Source organism: Antechinus flavipes, chromosome 3 (assembly GCF_016432865.1).
Source record: "Antechinus flavipes isolate AdamAnt ecotype Samford, QLD, Australia chromosome 3, AdamAnt_v2, whole genome shotgun sequence".
NCBI classification, from domain to species: domain Eukaryota; kingdom Metazoa; phylum Chordata; class Mammalia; order Dasyuromorphia; family Dasyuridae; genus Antechinus; species Antechinus flavipes.
The window spans coordinates 378,200,218-378,214,746 of NC_067400.1; the positions used below are offsets into that span (position 1 = coordinate 378,200,218).

Below are 14,529 nucleotides of genomic sequence, written 5' to 3' on the forward strand. Positions count from 1 at the left end.
AGCAAAGTTATACTTGACATTTAAAAGTGTAGATTTTTAGTTAGTAGGAGGTTAGTTTGATGTCTTCTAGAAAACATACATAGTGGGGACAGTGTGATTCAATTTGGAAATTTGCTTAGAAGGTTTGAATTCAAGTACTTGTTATTTGACCACTGATAAATCAATCAACAACCTCTCAAAAACTCCGTTTCTTCATCTGCCATATTGGGACAATGGTATCTGTGCCACTTAACTCACCAGGTTATTTTGAAGAGTGTACTTTATAAACCATAAGGTTCTTGGTAAATGGATATTATTATTATTATTAGAACATATATCTCTGGCTTTGGGAAGATGGCCAATAAATGTGGATAGGAGTTGCTGAGAAATGCCAAGGAATGTCAACACCTGAAGTGAAAACACTCTTATTTCAAAGTAAACTTGGTCCAGTGATTTCAGGACTTTCTGATTTCTTCTTACCACTTCCCAGATTGCCCTAAGACCCCTATGCTATTGATATTTTGTATTCTTGATATTTTGTATTCTTGAATACAGCATTCTAGATAACTAAATGAACCTTTGGTACTTGGCTTATAAAGATCATTTCCTAATTTCAAAGTTCTTTTTTTCCCCTTGATCTAATGCTCTAATGTCCCCCAATCACCTCCATGGTGTATTTATTTCTATGCAGGTTGTCAATATGATGAATATATCAAAATTCTTCTTACAGTTTAGAATAATGGTAACTTTTCAATTCTGCTTTTGGTACCTAAGGGGATCCAGAGAGGAAGGGTCAATCTGAAGTTTTGATTTCACTGGGCTGAAAGTAAGTAGCGGTGTCCTCTTGTGTGTTCAGTTAGCAGATGTAAATGGAGTGATTGAGGAGGAGTTTACCATGGCCCGGCTGTACATCAGTAAGATGAAGTCTGAAGTGAAATCTCTAGTGAACCGGAGTAAACAGCTGGAAAGTACACAGATTGATTCTAACCGGAAGATGAATGCCAGTGAGCGGGAGCTTGCAGCCTGCCAGCTGCTAATCTCACAGGTATATTGTTCTGTTTTTTTTTTCATCTGCTATACTTGCCTACTTGAAATAACTTTGTCCTTTGTCAGGCTGGTTAGGATGATCAGTTATAGTTAATATATTTGTTCATATTCTTGTTTTCCCAAGGGCCCAACTTCTTAAATTCTAGTTCATGACCTCATATGGGGTCTCATAACTGAATATGGGAGTTTTGAAATTATGATTAATTATTAGTAATGTTTGAATTGTATGCCTAATTTATATGCACATATAACTGGGGTTATGTAAAAATTTCTTGGGCAAAAAGGGGTCATGAGTGGAAAAAGTTTAAGAAGCCCTGGGCTAAGATAAAAATTAGGCAGTAAAAATTTCCTGTGAAAGATAATAGAGTTAGTACAAGTTTAAACTTGTAGTGAATTTTCTTTTTTTTTTTCTTTTTTGGTCACTTGTGCTTTCTGAATTACCTAGATTTCCTTGCTCAGATACTGATAACTTTGGTATTTTTTGATAAATGGAGAAATACAGTATAATTTAAAATTTTGAAATAATTTATATGTTAGAAAAAAATCTGATATTGCAAGTTTTTTGAGACCATCTTTTTAGTTGATATTCAATCTTTCTTCTACATATCCAGTTTAATACAGAAAAATAAATATTCTTCTCTGTGGGGCAATTACCATGTATCCATTAATTTTCCTGCCATCAAATAATGATGTCCTTTTTTCTGTTATAGAAAGAAAGTTGAAAACACCACTCTGTGTAACCAATGATATTTATACTTGACATTTGAGTTTGTTTTTTATAAATAGTTCAATGTATGTTTCTGAATAATTCATCCCATGCATCTATAATGGTGAAATTAGTTGAAAATAAAAATAAACTCATTCTTTAGATAATACACTGGAATAGAATGGAAAGCCATGTCCAAAGACATATTTTCCTACCCTAATCTTAAAACATTAAATATTATTTGGTGTTCAATGCATCTCTAGATAAGTTGTTCTCCCCCTTCCCCCCCATATTACTTATCTCCAATAAGGAGCAATGTATTTTGTGGCACAAAAAATTGAGATTTAGTTACCAGGATTCCTTTCCCCATAGCAGTACTGTGAACAATTACTCTAAAGAGGAAGGCTAGTGTTTGTGGGATCCCACGAAGAGACAAATCAGTAAATCTGGCTCTTTTGTGTGGCAGGAGGATCTTCTTTGAAGTGTCTTCTGAGCAGAAGCTGAGGGTTCATGAAACCGAATCTCCCAGATATTTAGAAGGAATTGGAATATAGATTAAGTCATCATTCAAACATTGTTTTAAAAGAAACATTTAAAAATTTAATTGAATTTTCCCTTTTAAATTGTTTTTCAAGTAACATTGACTTCTTATTTATTCAATATTCTTTGTTAAGCATGAAGCAAAAATCAAGTCTCTAACAGATTACATGCAAAATATGGAGCAAAAGAGGAGACAGTTGGAAGAGTCCCAGGATTCATTGAGTGAAGAACTGGCTAAACTCCGTGCCCAAGGTAACTTTTAAAATTTTTCTTATTGTACTCTTGTTCAAATACTCTTTCCCTCTCTCCTTCCCTCCTTCCCTCCTTCCCTCTCTCTCTTTCTCTCCTTCTCTTTCTTTTTCCCTCCCCCCCATGTGTGTGTCTGTCTGTCTCTCTGTCTCTCTTTCTCTGTTCCTAAATAGTAATCTAAGATGTTAATTTGTGCTCCATTGATAATATTCCCTCCCCCTCCCTTATTGTGGATACTGATAATTTAATTAAGAATTAGGGAAGTCTTGAGGTGGCTGAATAGAGGAACAGCATGGGTGTGCAATAGAAAAGGAATTTAGTTTAGAATTACAAGACCTAGGTTTGAATTACTGTCCTACAAACTCGTTCACTAGTCCCTCCTTGGGCCTCTGTTTCCACATCTATAAGAGGACAGACAGGTATATTTGACATAACTTGCAAGAACTGATTGTTAAATGTTTAAGGTGTGAACATCAGACTTTGGAAATTGAGCACTATACATTAGGGCTTGGGTTTTTGGTTTGTTAATTGTCTAGATTTAAGAAATTGATAGAGAAAATGTCAATAATGCTGATTGAATTTAAAAGCATTTTCTGTGTTTTCAAAGAGCCAATTTTTAAAAAGCTTTTTATTTTCAAAATATATGCACAGATAATTTTTCAACATTGACCTTTACATAGTCTTGTGTTCAAAATTTTCCCTTCTTCCCTTCACCCTCTCCCTTAATAGATGTTATACATGTTAAAATATATGTTAAATCAAATATATGTAAACATATTTATACAAATATCTTGCTGCACAAGAAAAATTAAATCAAAAAGGAAAAAATGAATAAGAAAACAAAATGCAAGCAAACAACAACAAAAAGAGTGAGAATGCTATGTTGTGATCCACATTCAGTTCCCACAGTCCTTTCTCTGGGTGTAGATGACTCTTTTCATCATAAGATCATTGAAACTGGCCTCAACCATCTCATTGTTAAAGAGAACCACGTCCTTCATAATTGATCATCATATAATATTGATGTTGCTGTGTAAAATGATATCTTGGTTCTTCTCATTTCAGTTAGTATCAGTTCATGTAAGTCTCTCCAGGGTTCTCTCAAATCATCCTGCTGGTCATTTCTTATAGAACAATAATGTTCCATGACATTCATATACCATAATTTATTCAGCCATTCTCCAATTGATGGGCATCCATTCATTTTCTAGTTTCTTGCCACTACAAAGAGGGCTGCCACAAACATTTTTGCACATGTGGGTCTCTTTCCCTCTTTTAAGTTCTCTTTGGGATATAAGCCCAGTAGTAACACTGCTGGATCAAAGTATATGAACAGTTTGATAACTTTTTGAGCATAGTTCCAAATTGCTCTCCATAATGGCAGGATCTATTCACAATTCTACTAACAATGTATCAGTATCCCAGTTTTCCCACATCCCCTCCAACATTCGTTCTTATCTTTTCCTGTCATCTTAGCCCATCTGAGAGATCTCAGAGTTGTCAAAGAGCCAACTGTTAAACATTTACCAAACACACTTGGGATAGATGAATCCTAAGGTTTTTTCAACTCTAAATCATATAGCCTATGAAATGCATGGAGTTTAGATAAGAGATACAAGAAATAATATAAAAAGATTAAAAATACTGGATAGTGTGCTTAATTTATAAGAATAAATGGGTATCATCTTGGATCACAATATAGCATTTTCTTTTTTTTTGGTTGTTGTTTGCTTGCTTTTTTCTTATTTTTCTTGTGCTACATGATAAATATGGAAATATTGCACTTATTTAAATACTTGGATTATTTGCTATCTAGGAGAGGGGATGAAGGAAAGAAGGGAGAAAAAATTGGAACATAAGGGTGTTTGCAAGGGTTAATGTTGAAAATTCTCTTTGCATGTATTTTGAAAATAAAAATATATTATTAAATTTTTTTAAAAGAATAAATGGGCATCCATTAGAATCTTGAGAAAGAGTAGCATTTTCCTTAGCTGGTGATGGGTTTTGTCCAATAGGAATAAAAGTGAACAATGGAGGTAGAATAACATGAAAGAAAATTCTTTTCTCTTACAGATTAGAATCATTGAATTTTTAAAAATTTTAAAATGTATTTATTTGGAAATGTATTTATTGTTGGGGGAAAATCATTGAAATCATCATTTAGTTCAGCTCCTTAATTTTTCAGATGTGGGAACTGAGGCCCAGAGATATTAACTGCTTTGTCCACATTTATCACAGCTTGTAAGTAGCATAGATGGTGTTGAAAGCTAAGATTTTCTGACTCCTTGGTCAGTGCTTCTTCTAGGACATTAGGCTGAAAGTTGTTTCCTAGGACTGTGTGAAATAAATTTAAATCAAATGCTCCCTTTCCTAACCTACTGCACTTCCAAGATATATGGAGTCCCTTTTCCTTTAATATGGTAAGTAATTTATTCTGAATTGTAATAAATTAGTCATTGTTTTGAAGGTTATCAGATTCCTGTTGTTGTTATGTTAGGAACTTAAGGAACAGAAAGATTACTTATGAAAGGTAAATTACCTTTTTTGAGACTCCCTAATAGCAGTCATGTCTTAAAGAGTTAAGTCACCTCCAAGGTGCTTAATTCTAAGCAGTTGACTTTGTGTGGGATTGGAATATTAAGTCTCTGGTATTGTTGCTAACAGCTAGTGCTATGTTATTAATTTTTTTCTACATTTCCACTTTTGAATATGAATCAAATGGAAAACAGAAAAAATGCATGAAGTCAGCTTCCAGGATAAAGAAAAAGAACACTTGACCCGGCTTCAGGATGCAGAGGAAATGAAGGTACAATCATCCTTCCTACTCAAAGTCATGAAAAATTGGGCTTGGAAGAAGCTTTCATCTTTTCTTTTTCAGGATCTTCTGTCAAAGCCAGAGATATATAGTACAGTGTGGGCTATAAAGTAGACAGACTATTGTGATTTGAAAGTAAATCTTACTTAGCTAGGAAAGAGCTGGCAAAATTTTGATATTAAAAATATGAGTCAACCCTGATGTGTGGTATATAGCATAGGTGATGATAATTCTCTATAATTTCTCCTCCATATTAGGTGAAGGGGAAAGATGTAAGTAATGTCCCCTTAAATTATTGCATCAGCTATTTTATGGGTGCCTTTTGAAGTACTGCTAGTTATTCCATTGTGAGTTGACTTCTAGAATCAGAACTCTTTTCCTTCCTTCCTTTCTTAACATTATAAATTTGTATTTTTGTCTGTACAGAACATTTTCATCTGCTATTATTTTAGGCAGAAAATGTGGTAACTAAGTTTATCCATTTAAGGACCATGAAAAGATGAAAAATCTTGGTCCTATTGTTTTTTTTTTTTTAATAAACTACACTCAAGTTCGTGAAATCCTACAAGAGAAGCCTTATTGACCATAAATGTCACATTGAGGTTTCTCAAACTTTTTCTCTTTCATGTGCCATACACATGGGAAATACTTAATAACTGTTGTTTATATTAAAGTAGAAGACCAAATAAAGTTGAGGGAGGACCCTAGGCTGGGAAAAAAGATAAAACAAATTTGCTTTCCCCAACTCTTTTTCATTTTGAAATAGTGAAGAGCTTGGCATGGTGATGCACATCTGTAACCACTGTTATTGAGGAACCTGAGGCTGGTGCATCTCTTGAGTTCTGTGCTATAGTAGAGCAAAGGCTAATCAAGTGTCTGGCAGTGCCATGGGTCCCAGGTAGTAGAGCAGTACCATCAGGGCCACCTAAATATGGTGACCTTGCCTAAAAAGGGTGAGCCTGCTTACATTGGAAAACCAGAGTAGGTTAAAGCTTCTTTTGGGTTAGTGTTCAGATTTGGAACTCTCCTTTTATTACTACAACATGCTGTCCACTAGTTTCCAGAGTAAGAAGACCTGAATTTCTAGTTCCTGTAAGATATGGACCTCTTGAACTAGAGTTCAAGAAATTCCACAAGCGAAGTTTTCTTGACCATAAGTGGCAGGTTGAGGTTTCTCCTTTTTCTGTTTCATTTGTCATCTCCATGGGAAAAACAAATGTTGCAGATGGTAAAACAGTGGACTTAGTTTTCTTAATATATCCTACCTGCCTCCTGAGGTTGTTAGAATCAAATGAGATAAAAGATGTGAATGAAATTTACAATAAATTGTTCTTTTTGCCCATTGTGGAAAACTAGATTTGCACAGCTGTTGGAAAAGTGGATTAGCTAAATTGGGCTACTGCTTGTTCTGGGCAAAGCAGACTGTGATATAGACCAGTAAGTTTTCCTGGATAAGCCTCTGTCCCCATTTTATGTCATGTCATGTTAATGAAAGTTGTTGCAGCCCTATTTTGCACTCAAAATAGTTATAGCTGCTACTTACATTTATATGTGACTTCCTCACCTTATCTTTTTTGACCCTTATAGTTAGCTTGTGTGAGGGAAATTTTTATTATTACCATTGTACAAAATTAGAAACTGAACCTTCAAAGTCATGCAGTAAATAAAGTAATGAAATCAGGACTAAAACTGTCTTCTTTTTAAATTATTTTGGTGGTGGTAGTAGTTTTTTTTTTTAAACTTCACTGTACTATTGTTGTGAACTCTCTCATCCTATGACACAGTAGAAGTGAGTTACCACATGCCAGATAAGTTTCAGAGAGATTCTAGGACCATAGAGTTAGAGATAGAAGGAACCAGAATGAGTCTTCTAGTGTCTTCCAAAGGGGAGAAACTGATGCTTAGAAAAATTAGTGACTTGCTTAAAGTCATATGAAACAGCTAGGTGGCAAAGTGGATAGAGCACCAGGCTTAGAGTAAGAAAAACTCATCTTCCTGAGTTTAAATCTGGCCTCAGACATTTATTTGTGGTATGACTCTAGGCAAGTCTCTTAATCCTGTTTGCCTTAGTTTCCCCATCTTTAAAATAAGAAGGAAATGGCAAACCACCCCAGTAATATTTGCCAAGAAAACCTCAAACGGAGTCAACAAAAAAATCAGATACAACTTAAAACAACTGAATAATGACAAATTCATACGAGAGTGCAAAATCCAGTTTCAAATCCAAGTCTTCTGACTTGTACATTTTCTGTGTCACCATACTATTATTCAAAGGGAGAACTTTTTTATTTGTTGGCAGGGATTCCCTTCCCCTATTTCAAGTATGGAATTACTTTCTAGTTTGGTCACACAATTCCATTATAAATATTTTATATTTATGAGAAGAAGGGGAAATGGTTTCTGTGATGAACAGAAGACAGGAATGTTCTCTGTTTGGGATATGAGGTTATGGAATGATGGCAGATTAGTTCGAGGTTTATACAGTGCCTACAAAAACCAAAAATACAGATGTCATTTTTCTTTGCATGGTACAGAAAGCTTTGGAGCAACAGATGGAGAGCCATAGGGAAGCCCACCAGAAGCAGCTGTCCAGACTTCGAGATGAGATTGAAGAGAAGCAGAAAATCATTGATGAGATTCGGGAGTAAGTTGCCTTGAATGTTTCATGGGACTAACTGTAGCCAAAATGTAAAGTTGTTCTTCAGCCAGAAGGAAACCAAAGAAATTTGCTTTCCCTTGAATCCCTGGATGATTTGTGCCCTTTTCTTATTTTCTTTCTTCTGATGTGATAACAAGGTGGAGTTGTAGTTATCTTTTCAAGGTATATTATCCCTCTGCATCTAGGGTTTCCCAGGACTCTGAGAACAGTAGGAGGATAATCAAGACAAGTTGCCATTCTTAATATCCACAAGGAAGTGGATAATTTTGACAGGAAAAAGCATAACTCTAGCAATTTGAACTTGAATAGTTACTCCTTGATTATAAATGATGGTGTCCTATGAGTCCTTGATTATGAATGATGGTGTCCTATGAGTTAAGTTTATTTGTATAAATATGTTTACGTGAATCTATAATAAGCAGAATAATGAATAGTCTCTTCACTGTTAACAAGGTGTGCAAGCCACCCATATCTTTATATCCTGTGTAATTCTTATGAATGCCTATCTATAAATCATCCTCAGAAGATCTACTGACATGCTGAAGAGCTTGTGATGTTTCAGTCTGCCTGCTTTGTTTCCTTTTGTTTCTAATACATGGCCAGTGTCTCTCCTTTTCTGGTCATATATACTTTTGATAAAATTTATTATATCACTTCCCATGAAAAGTTACCATAATTTACTGCATCCTACTTGTCCTCACTATGTATTTTTCCTTTCCTTTTTTAAGCATTTTGTTGATTTTTTTTGATATGTCACTAGCATTTCCTAGTATCCACCTCCAATCTCCCAACAAAAATATCCATTTAAGGAGAGAAAGAAAAACCCTAACAAATTGTTCATACTTGAGAGTATATCCCTTGTTCTGCATTGGTATTTCACCACCTTCTTAGCAAGAAGCAGGAAAACAGGCTTTATGATTAGACTTTTGGAATCTGGTCTGTTTACTGATAATGAATTATAATATATTTTAGTACAGTTTTCCTTTATGTATTTTTTGGTCATTGTATTTGTTGATTCTTTTTAATTATCTATGAATCAGTTCGTGGAAATATTTTCAAATTTTTAAAAATTTGATTATCTTTAAATTCTTCATAGCCATTATTTCTTATGGCACAATGTTCCCTAACTTTTATTTATCAAAATTAATTTAATCATTCCCCCATTAATAGTCTCCTACTTTATTTCTAGTATCTTGTTGCCACAAAAATATCGTTATTAATTTTTGTTACATATGGGATATTTCCTTCTCTCTCTAGATCTCCTTGGATAAATATCCAATAGTGATATTGCTGGGTTAAAGAATATGGATAATTTGGTGATTTTTCTAGCATAGTTCCAAATATTTTTCTAAAATGTTTCAACCATTTGTCTACTCTACCAATACCATATTATTGTTTACAAAGCATCTATCTGTAGCCCTTTGAATCACCTATAATTTAAATTCTTCTGAGGCTGTAGTATTCCATGACTTGTAGCCATATGGCATTAATTAAGGCTATTGATGTGGAAAGGATGTATCATCTTGGAATCACTGAAATTTCCCAAATGTGTTGAGGCCTAAACTAATCCTCCATATAATTACATACATATAAATTCCTATTGTCTCGGGGATTTTGATAGCTTAATTCCAGGAAGTACACAATAATATCTTTCATTTCATGAATTCATAATTGATTTATGTATCAACATTTTAAAGTAGTATGACCATTCTTTTCATTAATACAGTAAGATGCTTCATGGCTAAGAGACAGCATGGTGTTGGACTTGAAATCAGGAAGCTCTGGATTCAAATCCCTGCCTCTGACAACAAATAAATCACATAATCTTTGTGTTTTAGCTGTGTGATTCTGACATGTCTATTAAATCTTAAATTTGCATCCAGAGCTATTTCCAAATTTCCTATTCCATATCTTGCCACTGAACCCAGATGGCTCTGGAGGAGAAAGTGAGACTGGTGACTTTGCACAGCCCTCCCTCACTTAAATCCAATTCACTTACATCGCAGCCTCACCTCCTTGATATATCATGGTCCTCTTTGAGAACAAAAGACAATCTGTTCCTATACTGGGAGCTTCCCATCCTGATACGTTTTTGTATTTATTTATGTTTAAGTATTTATGTATACTTCAGAGTGTTGCAGGTTGCCCAGAATTACCATCTTCTAGAAACATAAGGAAGGGACCTGATGAATTAATTATAGTATTACAGGTTGTTGCTGCCTTTAGGATGTTTGCCAGATTTGCACATTAAGAAATAGTAAGAATTTTCATTCCTAATATCTTTGGTCATTTTTCAACTGGTAACTGAGGTTCAGAGAATTTTAAGTGATCTTCCAAAAGTCACACAGGTAGTTAGTTTAAAGATAGAGTTGAGACGTGAAAACAGGAGTTATAGAAGCAGTTCTCTTGACTTATTTCTCACTGTCATCCTTCACTATAACAACCTGTTCCAGCTAGTTATTTGCATTTTAATATAATCTTATTAGCCCAATTTGATCCTAATAATAGAATAAACTGGAGAAAAAGACATCTCCCTTTTGTTCTTTCTTTATAGGGCAATACTCTGGGCTCAGATTAATGCTTTTCTCTGTGACTTGAGTCCCTTTTAAGTCAAGGGAAGAACTTTTTCTTCCTGTCTGCTCTCTAAAAGGATAGGGGCAAGATTGCAGGGTATCTTTGCCAAGTTAATTCTTATCTCTTTTCTTCCCCTTTCTCTTCAAACTATGTCAATAAAATGCTATTGGTATGTCCCAATAGAAGTCTCCCAATCTTTTCAAGGGATAAGTCCATACATTGAAATTTATAAAGTTCCCAAGGACTCATCACACTATGGGCTAGTTAGTTTTGATCAGGATATTTTCCTGATCAATGCCCTATATTTTTTTTAAAGAAATTTATGTTTTATGTAACTAAGGGTTTGATTGATGATAAAACTTTTTACAGCTATTGGAACACTAAACAGGGCTTTTCTTCCAGCATTTACCTTTTAGGAGAAGAAAGTAAAACATAAGGAAGCAAGTGATTGGTGACAAATGATTTTTTGAAGTAGGCACTACACATGTGGAAAATGAGGCACAGAAAGACTAAGTGATTTGTCCACCGATAGTCAGTATTGGAGGTAGGACTGAACAATTGAATTTTGATACATTCAATTTCAGCTAACATTTATCATGTGCCAATTATATACAAGGCACTCTGCTAGGTGATAATAATCAAAGACAAAAATCAAATAATGCTTGTATTTAAGGTACTTGCATTTAAAATGTTGAGTATTATAAAGAGATAGAGCAACAAAAAATGTAGGGCATGATTAGATTTTGCCTCAAATGATGACACTAGATATTTTGTGGAGATTTTTTAAAATTCTGAGTTAGGAAGTCCTTAATATGTCCCTAATGTTTTATTTCTTTTAATATTTTTGGTGATTTTTTATATTATATTATATGTGACACCATGAATTTACATTAATTTGTATATTATATCATAAATAAATTTTATATATAAATGGAATATATCTCCCAATCAATTTAGAAGGCAGTAAGAATGTCAGATTTGGAGCCCGAAAACTTGAATTCAGATTATGACTCTGCTTCTTCATATTTGTGATTCACTTCATCCCCAAGCTCCCTTCCGGTTCTAAGTATATGATCTTGTGACTTTCTCATTCTTTTAACAATGCATCCAACTGCATGAAATACAAAATGAGCATTAAATAAGTGTGATTGATTAAATAAAGTTGAAAATTCTTTGGTGACCATACAGTTCTCAAATAAATAGGGTTTCTCTAAGAATTCTCTAAAAATTCTGAGATTCTCTAAGCATTTAGAATGTGGAAAATATTTCTCAAAATGAAACTAGAAAATTATATAAAGGAGTGAAAAATGATAGGAGAGGAAGGGTGGGAGTACTAATTGTTGTTTCCCTAGTGAAGACACAGTAGAAGTGGAAGGAGTATTTTTTTTTAAATACAATCTACTAAATTTAATCAATTTTGGAATTATGCTTAGAGTTATCAAACTGCCTATATCTTTTGACCCGACAATGTCATTACTATCTTTATTTTCTTTTTTTTTAATAATTTTTTATTGATAGAACGCATGCCAGGGTAATTTTTACAACATTATCCCTTGCATTCATTTCTGTTCCGATTTTTCCCCTCCCTCCCTCCACCCCTTCCCCGAGATGGCAAGAGTCCTTTACATGTTGAATGGGTTGCAGTATATCCTAGATACAATATATGTGTGCAGAACCAAACAGTTTTCTTGTTGCACAGGGAGAATTGGATTCAGAAGGTATAAATAACCCAGGAGGAAAAACATAAATGCAAGCAGTTTATATTCATTTCCAGTGTTCTTTCTCTGGGTGTAGCTGCTTCTGTCCATCTTTGATCAATTAAGGCTCTCTTTATCGAAGAGATCCACTTCCATCAGAATACATCCTCAAACAGTATCATTGTTGAGGTATATAATGATCTCCTGGTTCTGCTCATTTCACTCAGCATCAGTTCATGTAAGTCTCGCCAGTCCTCTCTGTATTCATTCTGCTGGTCATTCCTTACAGAACAATAATATTCCATAATGTTCATATACCGCAATTTACTCAACCATTCTCCAATTGATGGACACCCTTTCATTTTCCAGCTTCTAGCCACTACAAACAGGACTGCCACAAACATTTTGGCACATACAGGTCCCTTTCCTTTCTTTAGTATCTCTTTGGGGTATAAGCCCAGTAGAAACACTGCTGGATCAAAGGGTATGCACAGCTTGATAACTTTTTGAGCATAGTTCCAGATTGCTCTCCAGAATGGCTGGATGTGTTCACAATTCCACCAACAATGTATCAGTGTCCCTGTTTTCCCACATCCCCTCCAACATTCCCCATTATCTTTCCCTGTCACACTAGTCAATCTGACAGGTGTGTAGTGGTATCTCAGAGTTGTCTTAATTTGCATTTCTCTGATTAATAATGATTTGGAGCATATTTTTATATGTCTATAAATAGTTTCAATTTCTTCGTCTGAGAATTGTCTGTTCATATCCTTTGACCATTTATCAATTGGAGAATGGTTTGATTTCTTATAGATTAGGGTCAGTTCTCTATATATTTTGGAAATGAGGCCTTTATCAGAACCTTTGATTATAAAAATGTTTTCCCAGTTTATTTTTTCCGGAAGGAGTATTTTTTAAGTAATCTTTTTCTATTTCAAAATATCATTCCTTTTTCCTTTTATTTTATTGCCCTTTGAGAAATCAGTGATCTTATCTTTCATTCTTTATATGTCCCATGACTTCATGCTTGGTGGAGTTTCTCATAAGCAAGTTTTCACTTTGGCAGGTGGGGTATTTCATTGCTATTTACTAAACCATATGAGAGCTCAAAATTTTCCGTCTCAAACTGAATCATGTTTTTAAGTTGGCTTGTTTAAAATTTCTGACTAATTTATTATCTATCACTAAGGTCCACTATGTCTGGTAACAGAATGTTCCAATTATTGCCTGTCAGGCTTCAAATATTTCTTCTTTCTTCTAAACATTTTATAGAACTTTGTACCTGAGTACTTTGCAAGTGACACTCTTTTGTAATCACTCCTATCACCTACTGGTACTAAACTGATGGAATTTTTTTCCCCAATTTTGAAGTCAGAGGTCAGATCAGATGCTTATTAAAGCTAGTTCCCCTTTATCAATGGTCTAGAAGCAATGTGGCAAGTGGTTAGTGTATTGGATTTGAAGTCAAACACCTCGGTTCACTTTTCAGCTCTGTGACATTGGTAATTCACTTCATTAGTCCAGGCCTCTGTTACTCATCTGTAAAATGAATGAGTTGAATTAGACACTTCTAAAGTCTCTTCCGGTTCCATGTCCTTGATTCTATGAAATAAGATTGGCTCCTCTTCGCCACAAAAAATTGTGATCACTGAAAAGGGATTGGCTGCCTTGATTGTGGTGATGACAAAACCCAAACACCTCTTACACTGTTTAGGAGTGGTGGAGACTTTGGCAAAGATGGGTATAGCAAATGTGAAGGAAGATGCTCCAGGATATTGCTGATCCACGTCTGCCATGGTATGAAAATTACCATACTCAAGGTTATAATGACTGACTCTTTAGTGCTGAGACCAGCTGTCATCTTTTGCCCCAACCTCCTCTTCCTTCACCTGTGTTCTCCCTTATCCCTACTTCTGGGTTGTTTTAGGTCTTGACTGGAATTAAAGTGTGCCACAATAAAGGCCTATTACTTTATGCATTTCTGGCTTGTCTGGTTGTTTACAAAAGCTTTCCAATCCCAAAGGAAACTGGGAAAATTGCTTTTTTTCCTCTCAATTTCAGTTTGAACCAGAAACTACAACTGGAACAAGAGAAACTGAGTTGTGATTATGACAAATTGAAAATAGAGGACCAGGAGAGAGAGATGAAATTGGAAAAACTCATGTAAGTTGATCATTATGAGCCATTAAGCTATGTTTAAACTATTACCAGACTAATGTGGAAATATGCTTAATATGATTGTGCATGCATAACCTATATCAGA

General features: G+C 34.7%; 1 protein-coding gene across 1 annotated transcript in view; it reads left to right on the forward strand.

The window, feature by feature from the left end:
* The window catches only part of KIF5C (kinesin family member 5C), a 203,457-nt gene that overhangs the window by 156,508 nt on the left and 32,420 nt on the right, over positions 1-14,529 (forward strand). Inside the window, exons 16-20 of the mRNA XM_051985841.1 lie at positions 836-1,024; positions 2,407-2,524; positions 5,251-5,327; positions 7,871-7,980; positions 14,328-14,429. Of these exons, the coding sequence (XP_051841801.1) occupies positions 836-1,024; positions 2,407-2,524; positions 5,251-5,327; positions 7,871-7,980; positions 14,328-14,429 (596 nt within the window). The remainder of the gene's footprint in view (positions 1-835; positions 1,025-2,406; positions 2,525-5,250; positions 5,328-7,870; positions 7,981-14,327; positions 14,430-14,529) is intronic.